Source organism: Cydia amplana, chromosome 15, assembly GCF_948474715.1.
Source record: "Cydia amplana chromosome 15, ilCydAmpl1.1, whole genome shotgun sequence".
NCBI classification, from domain to species: Eukaryota; Metazoa; Arthropoda; class Insecta; order Lepidoptera; family Tortricidae; genus Cydia; species Cydia amplana.
This window is the reverse complement of record NC_086083.1, coordinates 6,900,435-6,924,378: the sequence shown is the minus strand read 5'-3', so window position 1 is coordinate 6,924,378 and position 23,944 is coordinate 6,900,435. Positions and strand designations below refer to the sequence as shown.

The 23,944-nt window shown below is 41.1% G+C and overlaps 1 protein-coding gene across 4 annotated transcripts; it reads left to right on the top strand.

Annotated features, from left to right (window-relative positions):
- The first annotated feature begins 15,101 nt into the window (after positions 1 to 15,101).
- On the top strand, positions 15,102 to 20,613 carry LOC134654523 (uncharacterized). Of its 4 annotated transcripts, none has more exons than XM_063509968.1 (3): positions 15,109 to 16,392; positions 19,803 to 19,873; positions 20,312 to 20,613. In XM_063509968.1, exons 1-3 carry the CDS (start codon positions 15,391 to 15,393, stop codon positions 20,502 to 20,504), a joined length of 1,266 nt encoding a protein of 421 aa, XP_063366038.1. In that variant the 5' UTR covers positions 15,109 to 15,390; the 3' UTR covers positions 20,505 to 20,613. The 4 variants fall into 4 exon arrangements, with proteins under 4 accessions (XP_063366040.1, XP_063366039.1, XP_063366038.1 ...); XM_063509967.1 differs by lacking the exon at positions 15,109 to 16,392 and adding an exon at positions 16,643 to 18,167; XM_063509970.1 differs by lacking the exons at positions 19,803 to 19,873; positions 20,312 to 20,613 and adding an exon at positions 18,004 to 18,439 and having other exon boundaries at positions 15,102 to 16,392.
- The last annotated feature ends 3,331 nt before the right edge of the window (positions 20,614 to 23,944 follow it).

Sequence of the window (23,944 nt, the reverse complement as noted above, 5' to 3'; positions counted from 1 at the left end):
TGTGGGTTCCTTTGAGGTTATAATGGAAACCCACGAGTAAGTTTACAATTATTTATTAAATGACAAATAACAGACAGAGTACGATCTTCGTATAATAATAACTATATCACACGCGTCGGTTAAGTAAGTTTACGGAACTCGCGAGAGCGGCGAACGTAGGGACGAGTGACGTGACCGCTCGCTAGAAGTCTCTGGCTCGTACTGGCGCAGTGTTGCCAACTCGGAATTTGAAAAAGTGCCAGACTTATGTCTAGATTATGCCAGAATTATGCTAAATAATTTGGAAAAGTGTTAAAAAAAAGCTAAACAATATATAGGCAACTAAAAATGAGCGTCTTCCACATAAATCAAACAATGCTGTTTCTGAAATTTTTATAGAGTCAGACCAAGCTAACTTTGCACTGACTTGGTCAAGCCATAGACTAGGAATCCTCTAGACCAGTGGTTCCTAACTTGGGGGTAATTACCCCCGTGGGGGTAAAACTGGTATTTTACGGGGGTAATAGCTAACCTAATATAACAACACAACAAACGTATACGTTTATATATTTTTACCATTGGGAGGAGGGGTAAAATCAGGTTCCCTAGTTAGTCATAGGGGTGACCGGACTGAAAAGGTTAGGAACCACTGCTCTAGACGGAATTTAGAGCAATTATTTAATGAAACCGATGCTGCCAAAAATACTGGGGTGCGGGGGACGAGGTGAGAGAGTCCCGTGCCGTGATTGGTCCGTTCAAAGACACGAACGTCACAGAAAGAGACTTTGACTCGAAGATGGAGTAAAACTACCGTATATTTGTGGCAGAGGGAGTAGCGTTACTATCAAGTTACTATGCTCAGTCTAGAGCTCAGATCATAGAAGGTACTAGATATCTGACGGAGGCGTGGCGCGTGTCGCCGCAATATGGTCAGGCTGACCATTTTTCTTTCCGCCGTAAGACCGGTAAGACAGTCGCAATTTAGCTGTCGTAGAAAAATGTGCTCGTCAATTTACGTAAAATGCCGGTTTGTAGCGTTGTTTCGTGTCGTGGCAATTTGAATATGCATCCTACATTGACGGCTTAGCATGGAAAACTATTTGTAGTGTGCTAGGCAACGGCGCAATGCATTAAGCCGCTAACGATATCCACAACGGCATTATTGTTTCTTGGTACGACCGCTAACCGGTTCCCTTCTTTCCGCAAGGAACTAGAGTGACGCTCGTGCATAATTCGATAAAATATCGCGTCTAACGACAATCCCAAAGTAAACAATATAAACAAACAGTAAATAAAATCGTTACTAAATTTCATACCAATTATGTTAGGTACGTTTTGATAAACATATAACAAGCTTTCGAATCATTGCTATTTTTTTATTAAAAGCTTTGTATTACATTCTATCAAATAAGGTCAAATGTTTAAAGGTATATAAATTAAGTCAATGGCAATTATTACTTAAAACATTTTAATGCCAAAACAATAGTTATGTTTAGAACATAATACAAAATATCGATAGCTGTTGTAAATTTATCGACTTGTCCTACTCTCTAGCGTCGCCGCTCTTGTCCTTTACCCCGCGCGGTTCGGCCAATCACAGCGCGTGAGTTGGTTGTATGGCCACGCCCTCAATGATGTGGTGGGGCACAGCTGGAGACACCGAGTCTCGTTGAAATTATGCTTCGTTATAAATCTCCTTACTTCTATGATCTGAGGTCTAGAGGATGTCTTGTCTGTGCTTGTATCCAATCTTTAAAATCAGGCAATCTTTTCCACTCGGAGTGGTACATTGGCTTATAATTTGTTGGCGCCATTGCATTGTCTTTGTTTTTCCACTTATTGTATATGTATTTATTACCGACAAAAATAATAACAAACCGGCCGTGGAAAAAGTAGCAGATTTTGTTTGTAAACTAAGTTTATGACAATTATGACTATACCAAATACCATATATAACACAAAACAGATTTGAGCACCAACTCGTCATAATTCCTATAGGCCTCTACAGACGTACCGACCTTAGAAGAAATGTAATGTGATTTTAATTAACTGCGGTGCGGTAGTCTGTTATAAGGTTCGTCGTATGTATACAATTTCCTTTGACGGTTGTGCCATGAATTACACTGCCAAGTAGGTTTTAAACTTGGCTTAGGGACACAATTCACTAATTATGCTAAAAATTATGCCAGATGCTAAATGGATAATTTGGATGCCAAAGACTGTGTGCCAGATCTGGCATCCATTATGCCAAGTTGGCAACACTGGTGACGCGTCGAGCGGCGCGCGCGGCGCTTGTCGGCAATTCCTAGTATTGCCAACTAGGTATTGCGAAGGCCGTTAGTTTTAGTGGTGGGAAAACCGTGTGGAACATGAGCTCGCCTCAACGTTATAATGCTCCAGCTTCCAATGAAATATGTATACCTATATTACCTATGTATTTGAAGGTGACGATGGTGCTCCGCCACTTAACAGGAATATACAAGTTTATTGCAAGTCAACGAATGAAACTCAACAAATTTCGATGTTAGATCCGAAGCTAGAAGCATTTGTTTACCCCATGGACCTAGAATATTACGGACGGACTGTCACCTAAGACAAACTGTGACACTGCAATGGCGGACGGTTTGAATGTGTGCGTGTAGACGAGTGTTACCATGTAACACAAATTCTCCCCTAATGGTGAAACAATTATTTTTAACATCGTCCTTGTTTTCAAATAAAAAAATTAGGACAGTTTTACGTTAGACAATAAAATAGGTGTGTACGTATCTGATTTTATAGGTCTTGAAAATGCGCAATATTGCACAATTACTTTGTGCAAACATTATTTTCAATACCTAATGATATTTAGCATCGTAATGAAATCAGTTTGTCATGTTTTTTTTAATTTATACATTTAACTTGAAACATATCTGGTTTTCGACAAAAAAATTATAATACATAACAAACAAACGTTAAGTATCGCTCCTTAGTATCGGGAAATTACCATACCGACCTAGTTTGAAATGCATAATCAATAATTTAACCATTTACCTAAATGATCTCTTAATACATAATGATTTAATAAGAAGGGTATCAATTACCCTACTTTCGGGAAATTACCCTATTCATGTTACTGGTCACACTCCTGTTTTGCAGTTTGATAATTTATAAACAACAAATTATCGTGATTTTACGTACTAATTGATAAACTTAAGTATGAAAAGTTATTCCGTGACTTTTTTTCTTTCGATCGGTACAATTCTAGCAGGATTTAGCTACGCATGCCGGCATATGTTATATTTTTCTTCGACATGTTTACTTCAATGACGTTTCGATTCGTCTGACAGCAAACTGGTGGATGTGGGCTGTCAATGTGTGTGTGTCACGCGTAAATACTTAGAAACTGGTGGATGTTGGAATCACAGTTGTGTTGTAAGCGAAACTCTGTCCGTAATATTATAGGTTCATGGTTTACCCCATTTTGTTGCCATACGGAAGTGACAGTTGGCATCCCGGATTACGCTCTCTAAATTCTAATCAGAAAGTAACTCGGATGCAATACTACGGCTACCATTTAGCTATTCGGGATGATTTCAATCAGTATTTAGCTGCTGGTAAACTGACTCAACAGTTTACCTATAATAATAATAAAGCCATTTATTCCCACAAAAACATACAATTCAGGCAAACAATTATAAAAAAGTATCTAAAATCTACAAAGATAAAAGAATTACATTTAACATATTAATTTAAGTTTTTGGGGACCCATTTTTGGGTAAAGGCCTCCTCCATGCATGACCACGACTTTCTATTTTGCGCGAGTCTAGTCCAGGTGCCGCCGGCGAACTGTTCGATGTCGTCTCTCCAGCGCCGGCGCGGGTGGCCCTTGCGGGCTCTGCGGCGCGACTCGTTTATCACGAATCACCAGTGTAGTACGCGCTCGCTCCAGCGTCCGTCGTGTGCGCGGGCGACGTGACCTGCCCAGCGCCATTTTAGCCTGCAGGCTAAGTCAGCTACGTCTACCAGTCTGGTCTTTTTTCTTATTTCTGTATTTCTAACCTTGTCTCGTATTTTTAGTCCTAACATACTCCGTTCTGCTGCCCGTTGAAATACTTGTAGTTTGTGTATTATTTCTTTATTTAGAGTCCAGCTTTGACAGCCGTAGAGAAGTGTGGGAGAGACGACCGTGTCGAAAGCTTTCTTCTTTAGGGTAATGGGTAGGTTAGATTTGAAGATGTCTTTTAGCGACCAGTATCTTTTCCATGCGATTTTAATTCGACGCTCTACTTCTCCTTTAGTTTGGTCTTTAAACGTTATTTTCCGTCCCAAATAAACATACTCTTCGACGTACTCTATCTTATTTCCCATAATATTTGTGTCTATTTTCTGACTATTTGTGATTATGCAGGTTTTGTCCATATTCATATTTAAACCACATTTTCGACTCTCTTTGTCTAGCGTTATTAGCATGTATTCTAAATGACTGTGGTTGTCGCTAACGAGTACGATATCATCGGCGAATCGCAAATGGTTAAGCAGTTCGCCGTTGATATTTATGCCAAATTTTTCCCAATCTAAATTGCGAAATATATTTTCGAGGAGAGCGGTAAATAAGTTTGGGGATATCGGGTCACCTTGTCTCACTCCACGTTGTATTTTGAAGGACCTTCCTTCTCTCTCTAGTTTTATTTTAGCTCGCCCTTTTCTATATATCTCTTCTAATATATTTATGTATTTAGATGGTACTCCCTGTTGTTGTAGAGTTTTCCAAAGAGCTGCGTGTGAAATAGAGTCAAAAGCTTTCGAATAGTCCACGAAAGCTAAATAAAGCTCTCTCCCGTATTCCTGGAACTTTTCTATGATCTGTGTTACGGTAAATATATGGTCAGTAGTTGAAAATCCTGACCGAAAGCCCGCTTGTTCTTTCGGTTGATTGTCATTTAACATTGGCATAATCCTTTTTTGGAGAACTTGTGTAAATAACTTATATGTTGTCTGTAGTAAACTAATCGGCCTGTAGTTTCCAATATCTTTGGGATTTCCTTTTTTATACAACAGTGTAATGATTGAAGTTTCCCATTCTGATGGTATTTTCTCGCTTATTATGATTTGGTTAAAAAGATTTGTTATTATCGGAGTGAGAGGCTCTATTAGACTTTTTAGGACGTCATTAGTAATTCCATCGCTTCCTGGGCTCTTTGAAGCCTTGAGCGATTTTATGGCTTGACTTACTTCGCTTTCAATTACTAATGGAACATCTAAAGTTTACCTATAGTAGATGCATATTTAAAAACTGAAGGTAATCGTCTTAATTTTTTACGGTTAAATCAACGTAAATTACGTGTCGAAAATTATTCAGGATTACAAGATCACCTTCAAAACGATGACGAGGATGCTCCGTCCAAAGTAGGTAAAAGAGTAACATTGCCGTCAACTTTTAAAGGCTGTCCTGGGAACATGCAACAAAATTATCAAGATGCAATGAGTATCGTTCGCAAGCATGGTAAACCTGATATTTTTATTACAATGACCTGTAATCCTAAGTAGCCGGAAATTAGTGAAAATCTAAATGGAGAATCTCCCGAAAACAGGCCGGACAGCAAAAGTTTTTAATTTAAAATTATCTGAGTTGCTTAGAGATATTGTTAAAAATAGTATATTTGGAAATGTTATTGCTTATGGCTCCTCTACACGATGGGCCAACGCCGGCCACTCTAAGGGACGCAGCCATGCGGTAGAATGAGATAGCAATATCACTTGCTCCCTCTAACGCATAAATGCGTCCCTTGGAGTGGCCGGCGTTGGCCCATCGTGTAGAGAAGCCATCATATGTATACAATCGAATTTCAGAAACGGGGTTTACCTCATGCTCATATACTAATTAAGTCCTCAGAATAAACTCAATGGGCAAGAAGAAATTGATCAGTTAGTTTGGGCTGAAATACCTGATAAAAACAAATACCCTGATTTACATAACATTGTACTAAAGCATATGATACATGGCCCTTGTGGCATATTATATTATACAGGGCGTCCCATAAGTGACACGTCACAGCGACACTGGAGGTAGACCAGGCCAAGAGGACCCAAACCAACTTAACATGACCCCAGTAAAAGTGGCACGGTTTTCAAGTTATTGGCAAATTAAGGTTTTTCATGAATTTTGCCCGTTTTTAACATTGTTAGTGTCAGTGTGCACTCGGAAAGGTCTCAAAGTTAGTTTTTTATGTTGTGGCGTGTTAATACCTGACTGAAACAGCTTTACCTTAGCCTGGCAACACCACCCCCGACACGCCATCTTTTTCTGAGACTAAGACAAGCAGCGGCGTACACGCCGCTCCTTAGGAACTGTTTGGTTACATTGTGATTAGTTATGGAGTGCTGTATCGGATCATTCTCATTGGCCAGTGCGGATCGCCCTACGAAACGTCATACGTCATCCAGCGATTGCACGCCCGCCAGTGTCAGCCCATCGACACCCCATACTATGATAACTTAGGAACGTACTTGTTACCAACGTTGAGGCATAGTAAATAATCTTATCGAATTAAAATGACTGCTGTTGCATTTTGGTAACACATACCATACTTGCTTTCAAACATAGACGTATTATACCTACTTTTCTTTAGGTTGGTATGATCGGTAAAACGTCTACCGTCATTCTAAATTGTGGTGAAAGCGGTTATGTTACGTGTTTATTTTTGTGTTTAGACCAAATAACTTTAGCTTTTATTTAAATGGGGGGCAAATCTTTAAGAAAATGTGAAGTTTGTGGGGTCAGGCGTGTAAGGAAACTTACTTCTGATATATTTTTAGCAAGATTTCCTCTTGATTCGAACAGGTCGGTAAACTGATGTTTTTGTGCGATATTTTCATTTTGAGTCGTTCCCAGATACTAATTTAATTAGTTTGGAGTAGTTTTTATCGTTTACCATCCTTGATTAAAACGAAAACATTCTGTGAATAGATTCTTCTTGTAAAAACTAGGTAACCTAAGACACGAATAGTGTGCGAACAACTTATCGATAATCCCTTTATTTCAGATATCGACTATGGGTAAAGGTAACAGGTAATGAGGATTTGGAATATTTACCTATACAAAGGCTGAATGAAACTCCAACCTCTGAATATCTACAAGTGAATGAGCCTGACAGCTTTTTCCCTTTGTGGGAAGTTGGAGTTCACAGCCTTCACAGGCAAGACTCAGTGTTTGCAGGAGTGCTCTAAAAGTAGATTGTAGCTTTAGTTACGTTCATAAGCGTATTGTAATATGCGTATACGTAAATATAAAACTATCTGTATCTTATCTTTATTATGTAAAATAAAATTATTTTTATATTTTGCATTTATTTTATTAATCCACCTGATTTTCAATATTTACTTTTACAGTAGTACAGTACAACAGCACGTATCGCACATTTATCGATATCGATAAACAGTAGGTACCGGAAGTGTCGAGCCCTAGCGTTGTTTTTTTTTGTGTTGGCAGTATTGACATGTATTTGGTGTGTTGGCACAATGTACGTTCTTAATTCGGTTTAAGGCTTGTTCGAGAGTGCCGACTCTTAAAACGTAGTGATTTAATACTCTTTGGCCAGTGTCAGCGATTTCACGCAAGTAAAATCTAAACTTTTACTGTTTTCACGGAAATTTTCAGTGTTTTTTTTCGTCCGATAATTTATTTCAAAGAACAAAAGTGCGCGTGCTACGTTATATAAAGTGCCTACATAATAACAAACTAACCAATAGCTACATATACAAATTTAAATACGTCCCGGTTTTGGAAACTTACTAACTGTTTGAAAGAAGAAGAAAGAAAGAAAGAAAATACATTTATTTATGACAAACACAGATGACAAAAACTTGTTGACAAATATACAATGTATATATAACCTATAGAGCAAAATGCCATAAAAGGGTCACAACTCAGCATGTAGCTGGCAAGCCAGCGCTGTTCTTCCGTTGTGACCCAGGCGTACGCCGTTCGACGACGAGGCGGCTATGCTTTAATTAACTAATTAAAAACATATAACTATACCTAAAACATAAAAATTAAACTAAACTATTACTCCCGCCATCGCAGCTGAACCAGCTATCGTTTATTGGCCAATTTACAACGGACATCCGCTACATAAAAGGAGAGGACAACGTTGTAGCCGATGCGATGTCGCGGATCGAGGCCGTCTCGTTAGAAGAAGATTACGAGGCCCTCGCTAAAGCACAACTAGAGGACCAAGAGCTTGCCGACCTACGTCAAGGTAACTCCAGCCTTCAGCTGTCACGCATCGCTGTACCCGGTACAGACGTCTCCATCCTTTACGACGTCTCCACTGGCAAGCCTCGCCCTTATCTGACCCCTTCGTTTCGTCGCGCGGTGTTTGACAAGTTGCACAACTTGAGCCACCCCGGCGTCAGAGCCACCACTCGACTTATGGTAAGTCGTTATGTATGGCCATCCCTTCGGAAGGACTGTCGTAGCCATCTACGCCCATGCCCAGTCTTGCCTTGCGTGTTAGCGTAGTAAGGTTTCAAGGCATACCTCGTTACCTCTAGGTACTTTCGAGCAACCATCTGGACGTTTCATGCATGTCCACAATAGTCCACATTGATATCGTTGGTCCCCTTCCTGTTTGTGATGACTATCGGTATTGTCTCACAGCCATCGACAGGGTTTCCAGGTGGCCAGAGGTGTGGCCGATGCGTTGCATTACTGCCGATGAGGTGGCCGATACCTTCGTCCAGGGATGGATATCTCGCTTTGGTGTCCCTACTGTGGGCTACTTTCCCACTTACACTTATACCTACACGTACACCTACACTTATACTTACACTACACTTAACTAATATTAATACACTTATATAAAACATAATATTAATATATACACATATTTATTTACATTCATTTTATACATTTATTTACATTTACACAATAATAATATACACGTTATATTTACACATCGTCCGTCAATTCTTGACGGTGCCAACAAGTCGGGTGCAATGCAAACGCGCACCGCGATAGCAGTCCTTTGTTCAGAGCGGCCGGTTTTGAGACCCGCTCCATGCCGGCCGGCCATCGCCGCGCCCCGCCTCAGTCTATGCACAGCACTGACGCGAAACGCATGTCGCTTATGACCGCTAGACGCATTACGTTCGCTATCGCTCTTGCTTTTGTTTACGTTATATTTTCTATTTCTATCTTTCTTCCGTACTGTTACCTTCTGTGTTTCTATCTTCCGAACTTTGGACATTCCTTCTGTGTTGTATATATTATTGACATTATAATATTTATTGGAGAAAGTGGACGTTTGGATTACCGTGGCTGAGATACGTCACGCACCCTATCTACATTCCCCATACTGGTGACCCCTGAAAAACACAGTACCAAGAGGATTTTATCAGAAAACCGTACGTAGAAGTGTCGAGTAAAATAGACAAAGGAAATACCGCTATGTCGCCCATCACACAAGTACCAGCGGAAGTGCCTGTTTCCACTGCACCATCCGTCACAACTGCGCCTACCGGTTCCACTACAACAACGACTCCGTCATCCGAAGTTTTTAGAGTCGGAGTTCGACTTCCACCTTTTTGGCCGGAGGAACCCGCGATTTGGTTCTCGCAGGTTGAGAGTCAGTTCGACATAGCCGGCATCACCAATGACCTGACAAAGTTTCATTATGTCGTTAGCCAGTTAGATCGACAGTTTGCAAAGGAGGTCAGGGATATTGTAACGTAGTGTTACATAAACAATATAATTAAGTAAATTAACGATATTAACTTAGCTTTAAAAACTAAAAACTTAGGTAATAATTATAAATATAATATACATTGATAAAATATTGAATGTAATGCATCGCCTTAACGGTATTAGTGCGAGGCGTCGCCTTAACGTCTTGACTGGTTCACAGGACCAGTTTTTTCTGCATAGGAGTTTATAACCAGAGCGCCCGCCGGGTCTCGACATTCCCCCTGCGGAGACGATTGAGGTCGGACGTGCGCTGCGCCCGCACGGACATTATTTCCGTGTCGGGACGCACGCGCCGGTCGCGTCCGACCATATTTAAAGATTGATTTTTGTATAGTCTCACAACTACATATTTAGTTGTCTTTGAGATGTTCTTACATTAAATTAAGTGTGTTCGCGCCCCATATACGGGTAAGTTTTGAAGAATGCATTTTAAAACGTTAACGCCTTTAGGTATAAGACATTTTAGTAGTTAGCGATATCGAATAGTGTGTTAAGCTTACAGTGTTAAATGCTTGTTCGTGTTTAGAGTGCCGCAATGCGAGCTAGGTATTGCATCAGCCTTCTGCCGCGTCATGCTACTTACGGCTACCCTCTTTTAGAATATTGTAATGGAACATTTTCTCTTTTATTGTATTTTATTCTTTCTTCTGTAACTCCGTTCTGATTTTGAGCACCTACACCAACTATATGCGGTTTCCCCTTGCTTTGCTTATTCCCCGGTGCTCATCATCGACGGCAATCAAGTACGGAGGAGCCCAATCTAATGCGGGTCGTTTATCCACAGGGTGCGTTTATTAGACTGAAACTCTTGGCGTCGTGTTGCAAGACCTGCGTCCCCAGTTGCACACGACGGCTCACCCCCATGCGCCCAGGACGAGGTGCCGCACCCTACTCGCCGGCCGGCTACCCCCTGTGAAGACGTGAAGCTCCGTTTCTGGGGCCTCCACCACCTTTCGTCAGCGCCGACCACCAGCGCCAGGGCCAGGGGAGTACCAGCGATCCGCGGAAGCGAACCATACGGGCGTAAAGACCTCAGACCTTGAGACTTTTTAAATAAATTTGTGTGGACTAATGGTGATGTTTCAATTTTCAAAGCCGCCATCTTAGTTACCGTCACACTGGCGCCTACAACGTGGTTTTCATGGTCTGGTTCGCTTCCGTATAGTAGTTGTGTGTTGTGCTTTTTCTTTCTTTTGGTTTTGTGAAACGTTGTTAATTTTTGGTTGCCGGTAACTGGCGTGTACCAGCGTATTTTATTTTTTTTGTGCAACATTATTGCCTTATTATTATTATACTTTTTTGTAACTGCTTGTGACTTTTATCCTAGGTATAATTGCATTTTAGCTGTTCGTTTTTTTTTAAGTTAAATTAAATTAAATTTTGCGTCAGATTGTTATCGCTTGGTTCGCGTCAGTTACATTTTAACGCTTATTTTAAATTTTATTTTGCTTTTGTTGCATTTTACTAATTATTTAGTTTTCATTCATTTCATCACCTCGTCAACCAAAACGTTAGTAATTGCAGTTTTGTAAAGAACGGAGTAGGGCATTAATTATTACTGCATTCTTCAACACATACCTATTTTATTAATAGTCATGGCATTTCTGGTAAAAATTTTGTCGTTGCAAAAGACAGAATTGGAATATGAGGTCGAAATTAGAGGTGCCCTTCCGGGTGCTAACGTGCAGGAATTGCGGATAGTTTTTTTTAGGTACTTAGTTTTTCTGTATGACCTTAAGTTGGTTGGGTTAAATTTATAATTAGATATTAGTGTGTAGTGTGATATTGTTTTGTTATATAACCTCGTCACCAGTATCCACCTATTTAAACGAAAAGTATTTGTAATGGTCACCAATTTGTTCGATTGGTGCCCATCGTAGTGTAAGGTCGCGTCAGTATTGTAAATCAATGCTGTAGCTTTTTATGTAAGGTATTATGAAAGGTTGAATAACAGATTACTACAAAAGGGGATGTAAGGTATTGGAATACAGGTACACAAACATACGTTATTATGGATTTTATTCTATATGAATAAAATCCTTGGTGACAAGCGGGGTAATGTAACGTAGTGTTACATAAACAATATAATTAAGTAAATTAACGATATTAACTTAGCTTTAAAAACTAAAAACTTAGGTAATAATTATAAATATAATATACATTGATAAAATATTGAATGTAATGCATCGCCTTAACGGTATTAGTGCGAGGCGTCGCCTTAACGTCTTGACTGGTTCACAGGACCAGTTTTTTCTGCATAGGAGTTTATAACCAGAGCGCCCGCCGGGTCTCGACATTCCCCCTGCGGAGACGATTGAGGTCGGACGTGCGCTGCGCCCGCACGGACATTATTTCCGTGTCGGGACGCACGCGCCGGTCGCGTCCGACCATATTTAAAGATTGATTTTTGTATTGTCTCACAACTACATATTTAGTTGTCTTTGAGATGTTCTTACATTAAATTAAGTGTGTTCGCGCCCCATATACGGGTAAGTTTTGAAGAATGCATTTTAAAACGTTAACGCCTTTAGGTATAAGACATTTTAGTAGTTAGCGATATCGAATAGTGTGTTAAGCTTACAGTGTTAAATGCTTGTTCGTGTTTAGAGTGCCGCAATGCGAGCTAGGTATTGCATCAGCCTTCTGCCGCGTCATGCTACTTACGGCTACCCTCTTTTAGAATATTGTAATGGAACATTTTCTCTTTTATTGTATTTTATTCTTTCTTCTGTAACTCCGTTCTGATTTTGAGCACCTACACCAACTATATGCGGTTTCCCCTTGCTTTGCTTATTCCCCGGTGCTCATCATCGACGGCAATCAAGTACGGAGGAGCCCAATCTAATGCGGGTCGTTTATCCACAGGGTGCGTTTATTAGACTGAAACTCTTGGCGTCGTGTTGCAAGACCTGCGTCCCCAGTAGCACACGACGGCTCACCCCCATGCGCCCAGGACGAGGTGCCGCACCCTACTCGCCGGCCGGCTACCCCCTGTGAAGACGTGAAGCTCCGTTTCTGGGGCCTCCACCACCTTTCGTCAGCGCCGACCACCAGCGCCAGGGCCAGGGGAGTACCAGCGATCCGCGGAAGCGAACCATACGGGCGTAAAGACCTCAGACCTTGAGACTTTTAAATAAATTTGTGTGGACTAATGGTGATGTTTCAATTTTCAAAGCCGCCATCTTAGTTACCGTCACAATATTATCACCAATCCACCGGCAACTGACAAATATGTTAAGCTGAAGAGCGAACTCATCAGTCGACTGAGCGATACTACCGAGCGACAGATCCAGCAACTCCTGCATCATGAAGAGCTGGGAGACCGTAAGCCTTCTCAGTTCCTGCGGCACCTGCAGGCTCTGGCAGCTAAGCGCATATCGGACGACGTTTTACGCATGATGTGACCAGACCAACAGATTACGTTATATTTACACATCGTCCGTCAATTCTTGACGGTGCCAACAAGTCGGGTGCAATGCAAACGCGCACCGCGATAGCAGTCCTTTGTTCAGAGCGGCCGGTTTTGAGACCCGCTCCATGCCGGCCGCTCTGAACAAAGGACTGCTATCGCGGTGCGCGTTTGCATTGCACCCGACTTGTTGGCACCGTCAAGAATTGACGGACGATGTGTAAATATAACGTGTATATTATTATTGTGTAAATGTAAATAAATGTATAAAATGAATGTAAATAAATATGTGTATATATTAATATTATGTTTTATATAAGTGTATTAATATTAGTTAAGTGTAGTGTAAGTATAAGTGTAGGTGTACGTGTAGGTATAAGTGTAAGTGGGAAAGTAGCCCACATCACTTACCGTGGCTGAGATACGTCACGCACCCTATCTACATTCCCCATACTACTACAATAACTACTGACCAGGGCACACAGTTTGAGTCTGATCTTTTCAGACGTTTACTGCAGACTTGCGCCACCAAGCGCATTCGTACAACTGCGTACCATCCCTGCGCGAACGGAATGATCGAGCGCGTGCACCGCCAGCTCAAGGCCGCACTTATGTGCCACTCTGGCTCCTGGACGCGCGCTCTACCACTCGTCCTACTCGGCATGCGTACCGCCTACAAGGAAGACTTGAAGGCCACAACTGCTGAGATGGTATATGGCGAATCTCTCCGCCTACCCGGTGAGATGCTAGTCTCCGCACCGGACGAAAGCAGACTCGACGATCCTGCCGATTTCGTCGTCCAGCTGCGACGCAAGAAGTTGTCTCTTCGCCCAGCTCCAGCTTCTCGCCACCCGACTCGTCCCATCTTTGTCTTTAAAAATTTGCCTACAGCAACACACGTGTCTCTACGTGACGACACCGTACGACGCCCATTGCAACCTCCTTATACAGGTCCTTTTGCCGTAGTGAGGCGTTCCACGGACGGGAAAACCCTGACCCTGGACATTAAGAACAAAGAGGTTGTAGTGAGCGTCGATCGTGTCAAACCAGCTTTCGTGGACTCAGATGATACTCATAGTTCTGGTACACCTGCTCCAGAGGCTCTGCAGTCTCAGGACGTACCTCGGGCGCAGCCACCTGGGCCCGCTCCTCCTATTAATATACCTGCGGATACCACAACCAATTCCGATCGACCTTACACGACACGTTCAGGACGACACGTTAGATTTAAAGACAGTGACGATTATTGTTACTTTTAATTGTAACTTAGTTTCATGTCTGTTGTAAGAACTGTTATGTAATACTTATGTTATTTTCTGAACGATTTATTATCTTCTGAAATTAGTTTTACAACAACCTTTAACGATTGTGTTAAGACCTATCTTATCAGGGAATGGACAAATAGGTATTATGCTATGCAATACCTATTACTTGCCTACACCATCTAGGTTAGGGCTCTCAAACTTATTAATAGATATTAGATATAAATCACCGGTAGACAGCACCACAGTTCTATAATATGTAAATAAGGTGACATCTACCGAAACTCCTATGTACTAGCATACGAGCTCAACAGCTTAGTTTAGGTATGTCAGTATATGTAATAGTTCATAAGTAATCAGTAGTGTGGCGCTGTACGATAGCTATATAAGAATCTACTTGTCTGTATATACGATCACTTTTTCCAACCAGCCTTCTGCTTAACATTAAACTTAATATATATTCCTTGCTTTTAATTTGGCCGCCATTACCTCCACGCTGGACATAATGGTGACCCCGAGTTTAAATCGCGGTTAATTTGAGTACTATAAAGCGAATCGCTGATAAATTTAGTATGATTTGCAAGCTAGTACATCGAAGAATCGCCGCGTATCCAGATTTAGGCCGGGAGAGCAACGTTACCACGTATGTAGCAACCGCGTGGGGCTCCGCCGACCTGAAGAAGCTGTAGAGGTGACTAGAAGGCGACCACACCTCTCGATCGAGCAGCCTGAGCCAATGCGAAGGCGCCGACCGAGCCCCCAAAGCGGGACCACGTGCGAGGCACCGCAGCCCGCGCACGGAACGACGACCGCAACTACCAAAGGGACCACGTGGGTGGTACCACACCAGAGGCAGAAGGAGTGCCCAAGCGAGGGCAATCACCACGCGCACGAGCTTCAATCGAGAAGGCAAGTGAGCTGGCAATTCCTAACCTATTTACCAAATCTCCCTACCAAATTCAACTGTATCGTTTAGTCACCCTACCAATTGTAAATTGTAATCGTTCTTAATCATGGCTAATGAAACAGAAATTTCCAAAAGAACCCTAGAAGAGTTAGAAATTAGGCAGTTAAAAAATAAACGAGTTGTCTATAAGCGAAAACTAACTGTATTTAAGAAATTTATAGAAAAAATCGACTCAAGCGCATTGACGGCCGAAGTAATTGTAGACATAAGCTTAAGACTAGATCAATTACCAAAGTTATACAATGATTTCTCTGAGATACAGGATCGGATCGAGACACTGTGCAGCGAGGAAGGTGACATCGAGGCCCAAGAGGCCGAACGTGAGTTTTTCGAGGACACATTTTACCGACTTAGCGCTAAGGGCAAGCTGCTGGCGAAAATAGATGACGAATCAATACCAAATGACCATAGTCCCCAAGCCCCGCAGCAGCAGCCCCTCGGTGAGTCGATAAAGTATCCCGAAATTAGCCTCCCTAGCTTCGATGGGGACCTAACACAGTGGCTGCAGTTCCGAGACACATTTGATGCCCTAGTCAATCAAGCTAGCTTAGCATCTATTGTAAAATATAAATACCTACGCAGTTGTTTACGAGACGGCGCACTTGAGGTAATTAGTTCGCTCGATTTCTCCGAGGAAGCGTACACGCTCGCGTGGCAGATGCTTTGTGAACGTTACAATAATCCTAAACGTTTAGTTTCCAACCACATGCGAGCCTTGTTCGACGTGGAACCTGTACCGTCAACTCCTTCGGGTCTTAGGGGTCTGTGCGATAATATTTCCAAACATTTGAGATCTTTGCGTTCATTAAATGTACCTACCGAAAATTGGGATCTCGCAATTATTCACTTACTAGTTAAAAAGTTAGATTGTCGACTGCAATCAAAGTGGGAAAATAGTGTTGATTTGAGAAAATTGCCTTCGTTGCAGGACTTCAAAACCTTCCTAAAGAACCGAGCTGACCGGCTGGAAGCGACCAGCCCAGCAGTACCATCGGACGCACCCAGCACTTCCAAGAAGGCCATGGTAACCACGTCCGAACCTATTAAGGTAACCTCCAAACAATTTAAACCTAACCAGTGTCCATATTGTTCGAGTACGCATTACATTAACCAATGTCCAAAGTTTAGTGCATTAAACGTTATCGCGCGAATCCGAGCCGTGAATAAATTACGATTATGCTTTAATTGTTTGTCCGGGACGCATGTCTTAACAAACTGCAGGGCCAGTACATGTCGAGTATGCAAGGGCAAACATCATACGTTACTACACAAACCAAATACCAACACTCATATAGTAACCCCGCACCAACACGATTACCAATCTCAACATTAACCGACGAACAACCGAGTTCTAGTCAAATCGAGACTGTCTTGTCTAATAACACTCTAATCGGGAAACAAGCAAACAAAACGCGAAATAGGTCAGTTTTCCTCACAACAGCCCAAGTGCTTGTTAGGGATAAGCATAACAATGTGCATAAAATGAAGGCTTTTTTAGACAACGGCTCGCAAGAAAATTTCATTACCCAAAACGCGGTAAAAAAGTTACAATTACCTAAGGAACAATACGCCTTAAATGTCATAGGTTTCAATGAAAAAGTGTCTACTGTCCTAGAATCGTGTGACATAACATTGCATTCCTTAGACGGAACCTTTACGACTAATTTGTCCTGTTTTATTTCGCCTACTGTTTGTACAACCAATATTGAAATACCAAACGTGCAACGTTGGCACATTCCGCCGCGTTATAAATTAGCAGATGACGAATTTAACTTAGCTCAAGATGTAGATTTGCTGATCGGTGGCGAAATATTTTTTGATTTACTTCTCACCGGTAAATACTCGCTCGGGCCGGGATTACCGGTTCTGAGACGCTCACGCCTGGGGTGGTTAGTTACGGGTCCCGTACATAAAAAATCCGAATCTGCTATTCAATGTAAAATTACAGTTGAAACTCAATTAAAAAAGTTTTGGGAAATAGAGGAGGGTTCCGCACCAAATTTACCTTATGATGAAAAACAATGTGAGGATATATTTCTGAAAACCCACACTCACAACTCTGAAGGTAATTTTGAAATTGAACTTCCATTAAAGCAGCCACCTACCAAGCTAGGTCAATCTAGGCACATAGCATATCGGAGGTTCAAAACGTTAGAGACTAAGTTCGCGCGGAACCCCGAATTTAAGGATAAATATGTGAGTTTCATGCGCGAGTTCGAACAAGCTGGCCATATGATTAAATTACAAGATAATTATGATGGCCCATGTAATTTTCTACCCCACCAGGCTGTTTTTCGCGACTCCCCCTCCACTCCGATTCGAATTGTTTTTGACTGCTCATGCAGGACCGATAACGGCGTTTCATTGAATGATATACAATACAAAGGCTCAATATTACAGGACGAACTCATAAATATACTTCTACGGTTCCGAAAGTACCAATATGTTATTAACGCTGACATACAAAAAATGTACAGATGTATTTATTTAAAACCAAATCAACAATACCTACAATGCATATTTTGGCGGGAAAATACTCACCAACGACTCCAAATTTATATGCCGACTACATTAAGTTTCGGCTTAAAGTCAGCACCACATGTTGCAACCAGATGTTTGTTACAATTGTCAAACGAGAACCAACACACATTTCCAGCAGCTGCAGAGGCCATAGCGAACCAGTTCTACATGGACGATTTTATCGCCGGCGGTGACGACGAGAATCAGGTAGCCGAAACTGCATCACAGGTGAACGAGATCCTGCGAGGAGCCAACTTCACGCTGCGGAAATGGAAGTCTAACTCCGAAGCCATCATAAAACGGGTGAGCGAAACACATACGCACCAAAACACATCTACAACCGAGTTTGGAGATAAAACACATAAGGTACTGGGTTTAGCGTGGTCTAGTGACTCAGATGAGCTTATGTACACCATTAAAGAAAATCAAATCTCACACCCAATCACCAAAAGAAAGGTACTAGGGGTAATTTCGTCCATTTTCGACCCCCTAGGCTTGACGGGACCAGTAATTGTAGTAGCCAAAATATTTATCCAAAAATTATTTAAGGCTCAGTTAGATTGGGACACCGAATTAACACAAGACTTGTTTTTATTAAACCAATTAAAAATTTCGAGATGTACAGTCATACCTAATTATGTAACGATACAAATTCATGGATTTTGTGACAGCAGTATTAAAGCCTATGGCGCTGCCATTTATATACGATCGAGCGATAGGGTAGGAAACGTTCAAGTTCACCTATTTTACTCAAAATCAAAAATCACAGCAATTAAATCCCAAACTTCCAAATTTGGAACTTTGTTCCAGTTTACTTCTCGCAACACATGTAGACAAAATAAAACGAGCATTAAAATGTGACATTTCCAAAATCAACCTGTGGTCAGATTCAAAAATAACGTTGTGTTGGATAAAGAATAGTAACCTTAAATTAACTTGTTTTGTTAGTAACAGAGTCACAAAAATATTATCACTTACAAGCAAGCACGACTGGTCCTGGGTCCGCTCGGAGGATAACCCCGCCGACCTTTTGTCCCGAGGGGTAGCACCAGGCAAGCTGGAAACCAACCAATTATGGTGGTCCGGGCCTGCGTGGTTAAGCCAAAGTTCTGATACATGGCCGTCCCACGATTCTGAGTCACTGGATCAAATACCTGAGGCCGAGAGCGACGTAGACACAATACTCACCTTGGTTATTAACACCGAATCTAACGACACGTTACAACATCTTTTTCACAGGTGGTCAAGTGATAAAACACTTATTCATGTATTAGCATACATACTACGATTTATATATAACACAAAAAATAAAACACGAACAATTAATCCGAATAAAAAATTATCAGGACCATTGTCCGTAGAAGAATTAAAAAATTCGGATCACACATTAATCAGACATTCACAAATGGAATCATTTCCACACGAATATAAATTGTTGCAAAACAACAAACCGGTTCTTAACAAATCCAAAATATTATCTTTACACCCATTCATGAAAGACGGACTCATTCGCGTAGGCGGACGAATCGGTCTTTCGCATTATGCGTATGAAAAGAAACACCCTTTAATACTAAGTCACGAACACACGTTTACCAAACTACTGATGGAAAACGCACACAAACGTACTCTGCACGCTGGCCCTCAGTTATTACTATCAACTATTCGCGAGCGCATCTGGCCAACTAAAGGTAGAATGTTAGCCTCAAAAATTGTAAATAAATGCGTTCCGTGTTTTAGAGCAAATCCAAAGACTACTAACCCTATAATGGGAGACTTACCCCCCTCGAGGGTAAACCCATCCCCCCCCTTTGCTATCACGGGTATCGATTATGGAGGACCTTATAACATTAGAGATAGGACAGGACGTGGTTACAAGGTCTATAAGTGCTATATTTATTTGTTTTGCAACAAAGGCAATTCATCTCTAATTAATTACAGGGCTCGAGTCAGCCAACTTCCTGGCGGCGCTGCGACGGTTCATCGCCAGGAGAGGTAAACCGAAGGAGTTGGTGAGTGACAATTCAACAACTTTTCATGGTGCTAGTAACGAACTGAAAGATTTGCAAAAATATCTACAGGACAGCTCGAGCGAACTAGTATCTCATTGTGCAGACGAGGGCATAAAATGGAGTTTTATTCCCGTCTATACACCTCATATGGGGTCACTATGGGAATCTAGTATAAAACTTACCAAATATCATTTAAAAAGAGTGTTAGGGTTATCTTTGTTAACTTATGAACAATTTGTAACTATCCTAAATCAGGTAGAATCAATTGTGAACTCTAGGCCATTGTGTCCCTTACCTACTTCAAATCCTGACTATCCTGTCCTCACGCCAGCTCACTTTTTAATTGGAAAAGCACCAAATTCACTTCCTGACGAAGATTATAACCATATACCAAAAAACCGATTAACTCACTATCAACTTTTGCAACAAATCACCCAGGACTTCTGGCGGCGCTGGTCACGTGACTACTTCGGAACGCTGCAGGAGCGCACGAAGTGGAGGAGCGCGCGCGGCCCAAGCCTCGCAGTCGGCACCGTCGTCCTGGTACGAGAAGAGCGCCTGCCACCCTGCCGGTGGAGGCTGGGCAAGATCGTCGCGACGCAGCCGGGCCGGGATGGCATCACCAGGGTAGCCATCATCCGAACCGCCAGAGGAGACATCCAACGCGCGTTCAATAACATTTGTCCATTACCTACTTCGGGCCAAGTTATATAAGTAGTTAATACCTACCAACCTAATGTTATCGTTTAAATAATTATGATTAAGTAATAAGTATAATAATTAAGTACCTATACCTAACTTACCTAGTATATACATAATAAGAATACCTACTCCCTATTTAAAATAAAAAACATGTCCTATTGTTGTTTCATTTGTAGGAATGGGCACAGCTCTAATTTAAATATAAGTAATTACCTAACTATAACTCATAACAAAGAACTCTGCCCATCCTTACTAATAGGCAAAAATATATAAGTCCTATTCTTTGAAATACCTAATGTTACTCGTAAAACATTAACTATTTCAAGGGGTGGCAAAATGTTAAGACCTATCTTATCAGGGAATGGACAAATAGGTATTATGCTATGCAATACCTATTACTTGCCTACGCCATCTAGGTTAGTGCTCTCAAACTTATTAATAGATATTAGATATAAATCACCGGTAGACAGCACCACAGTTCTATAATATGTAAATAAGGTGACATCTACCGAAACTCCTATGTACTAGCATACGAGCTCAACAGCTTAGTTTAGGTATGTCAGTATATGTAATAGTTCATAAGTAATCAGTAGTGTGGCGCTGTACGATAGCTATATAAGAACCTACTTGCCTGTATATACGATCACTTTTTCCAACCAGCCTTCTGCTTAACATTAAACTTAATATAGTATATTCCTTGCTTTTAATTTGGCCCCCATTACCTCCACGCTGGACATATTTGTTTCATATTTGTTCTATGGCTCTCTTGTCATCTGTTGAACTTACTTATGTAACTTAGTTTTACAAAACTTGATTGTTATGTTACCCTTCTCCGTGGGGGGGTGGTGTGGCGTGTTAATACCTGACTGAAACAGCTTTACCTTAGCCTGGCAACACCACCCCCGACACGCCATCTTTTTCTGAGACTAAGACAAGCAGCGGCGTACACGCCGCTCCTTAGGAACTGTTTGGTTACATTGTGATTAGTTATGGAGTGCTGTAACGTACAATGTGTAAAAGTTAATATATAATACACGAAGTTAAAACAGAGTGAATCTTGCATATTAATCAGCGCCCTCATCCCTATCGTCGGCAAAATGTGTACGGCATCACGAATAGTTAATTAAGATAACTGAAGAGGTATTTGGTCGATAAACAATGTAAAATGCAAAAAAAATACTGGTTTAATCTTGAAATAAAATCACAGCGAAACATTAATTTCGACCTGTGGTGAAAAAAAAATACTAGAAAAGTAATGAGCAAATAACGTCACTTTATTAAGCATGTCATGCAGATTCAAACCACAACCAATAGTATAATACATGTACCTTCCTGCGGTAAAATAGGAATTATTATCATCTTTCGAATGCCTCATAAAAAGTAAGTTAAAATTAGGAAATCTGCAATCCGTTGCTACTTGGTAAAAATAACGATTTAATGTTAAGATACCTCATTATGGATACAGAAATCTTATTGGTTTTGAGTCCGCGTTCTCAAAAGGTCAAGAGAATGAGACAACATAACATCCACTCGCTTCTCGCTCTTTTTATCTCGACTTTTTTCGCACGGTCAACTGCTACCTGGGATTATCCCAGGGCTTATCACTTCGAAAAACAAAAGGAGTGGGGTAAGCCACTAATGCTTGTACAACTTTGTCATCCTTATCTCTAGTAATCATTCAGGAATGCTAAACCTTAGTTCGTTACCTTGCGTTTCGTGCAATACCTGTATTCTCTTTGCTCCTCTGTTTCTGTGTTCCTAATCAAATCGACTTGGCATTCTACTGGACTCTGATTTCTTTTTGATTTGGACTGTTTGTGGAACTGAAACAACGACTCGGCACTCTTCTCGGACACTGATTATTGCTTTGTGGAACTACTCCACTACAATGGCAAATCACAACAATTACACCAATCGTGAGTACAGTGACATGCACATGATTTATGGAGAAACTAGGCGTGTCTCTAATCGAGGATATGTCTCTTACAACTCAAGATTGGCTGCAAGATTGTACAATGAAAGATATGCCGATCGTAATGCCACGAATTACGAAGTTGTTTTGAGAGTTGTTAATGCATATCGCAATGGCAGAATGCCAGAACAAGCTAACGTTGAAGGAAGACCCCGAACTATTGACGACAATGTGGTTTTAAATATGGTACAGAGAGAGCCAGAAACTTCAGTACCAATTATTCAACGCCGAACTGGTGTATCTAAGTCCTCAGCACAGAGAATTTTAAAACGTAACAAATATCATCCGTACCATATCCACCGAGTGCAAACACTTCTTCCGACGGATTACGCACCCCGAGTTGAATTTTGCCGACAAATGCTGCAAAAAATTAGAGAAAATGAAAACTTTTTTAAAGTAGTTATGTGGAGCGACGAATCTATGTGTAGAAAAGATGGGTATCTCAATCTCCACAAAATTCATAGCTGGCAACTTGAAAACCCATACGAGGCAAGAGAAGACCGGTCCCAACACCAATTTAAAATTAATTTGTGGACGGGAATATTCAATGGCCAAATACATAATACTCGTAATAGGTCGGTCGAGTTGCCAGCTATTTTGAACGGGAGAAATTATTTGCAGTTCTTGCAAGACGATCTGCCTCTTTTACTGGATGACGCACCGCTCGCACTCAGACGGAGGATGTGGTTCCAGCAAGATGGCTGCCCAGCACACTACGCTCGCGATGTCCGCGAACACCTCACACTGACATTCCGAAGAAGACGGATCGGCCGATTGGGACCAGTGGCATGGCCGCCGCGTTCCCCGGACCTAAATCCATTAGATTTTTTTTATTGGGGATGCTTAAAAGATAAAGTTTACTGCAAGCCAATAAGGTCCCAAGAGGAACTACGGCGTCGTGTGTTCGAGGCAGCACGCAACATTTCCGAAATTAATTTAAGGAAATTAACTAGAAATTTTACACGACGGTGCCAAGCGTGCATACGAGCAGGGGGAAAACAATTCGAGCACCTATTTTAAAATTATTTAAATAAATCAATCAAACTTCAACCTGTATTTTATTTTCTTTGAACCTTTATCAAATCAATGATATCCTTAAAAAGAGGGATAAGCACTTTTCATCTCTTTCTTTTAGGCATTCGATAAATACTTAATGGGCGTTTTTTTTATTTCTGTATCTATAATGAGATATCTTAACATTAAATCGTTATTTTTACTAAGTAGCAACGGATTGCAGATTTCCTAATTTTAACTTACTTTTTATGAGGCATTCGAAAGATGATAATAATTCCTATTTTACCGCAGGAAGGTACATGTATTATACCATTATTGAATCTGCATGACATGCTTAATAAAGTGACGTTATTTGCTCATTACTTTTCTAGTATTATTTTTTT

Bases quoted from the DNA above. Each gene is read 5' to 3' on its own strand.
- LOC134654523 (XM_063509967.1), top strand. From the start codon at position 16,827: ATGAAGGCTTTTTTAGACAACGGCTCGCAAGAAAATTTCATTACCCAA. The intron at 18,168-19,802 runs GTGAGCGAAACA...AATTAATTACAG, and splicing joins CCGAAGCCATCATAAAACGG to GGCTCGAGTCAGCCAACTTC. The intron at 19,874-20,311 runs GTGAGTGACAAT...CAAATCACCCAG, and splicing joins GAGGTAAACCGAAGGAGTTG to GACTTCTGGCGGCGCTGGTC.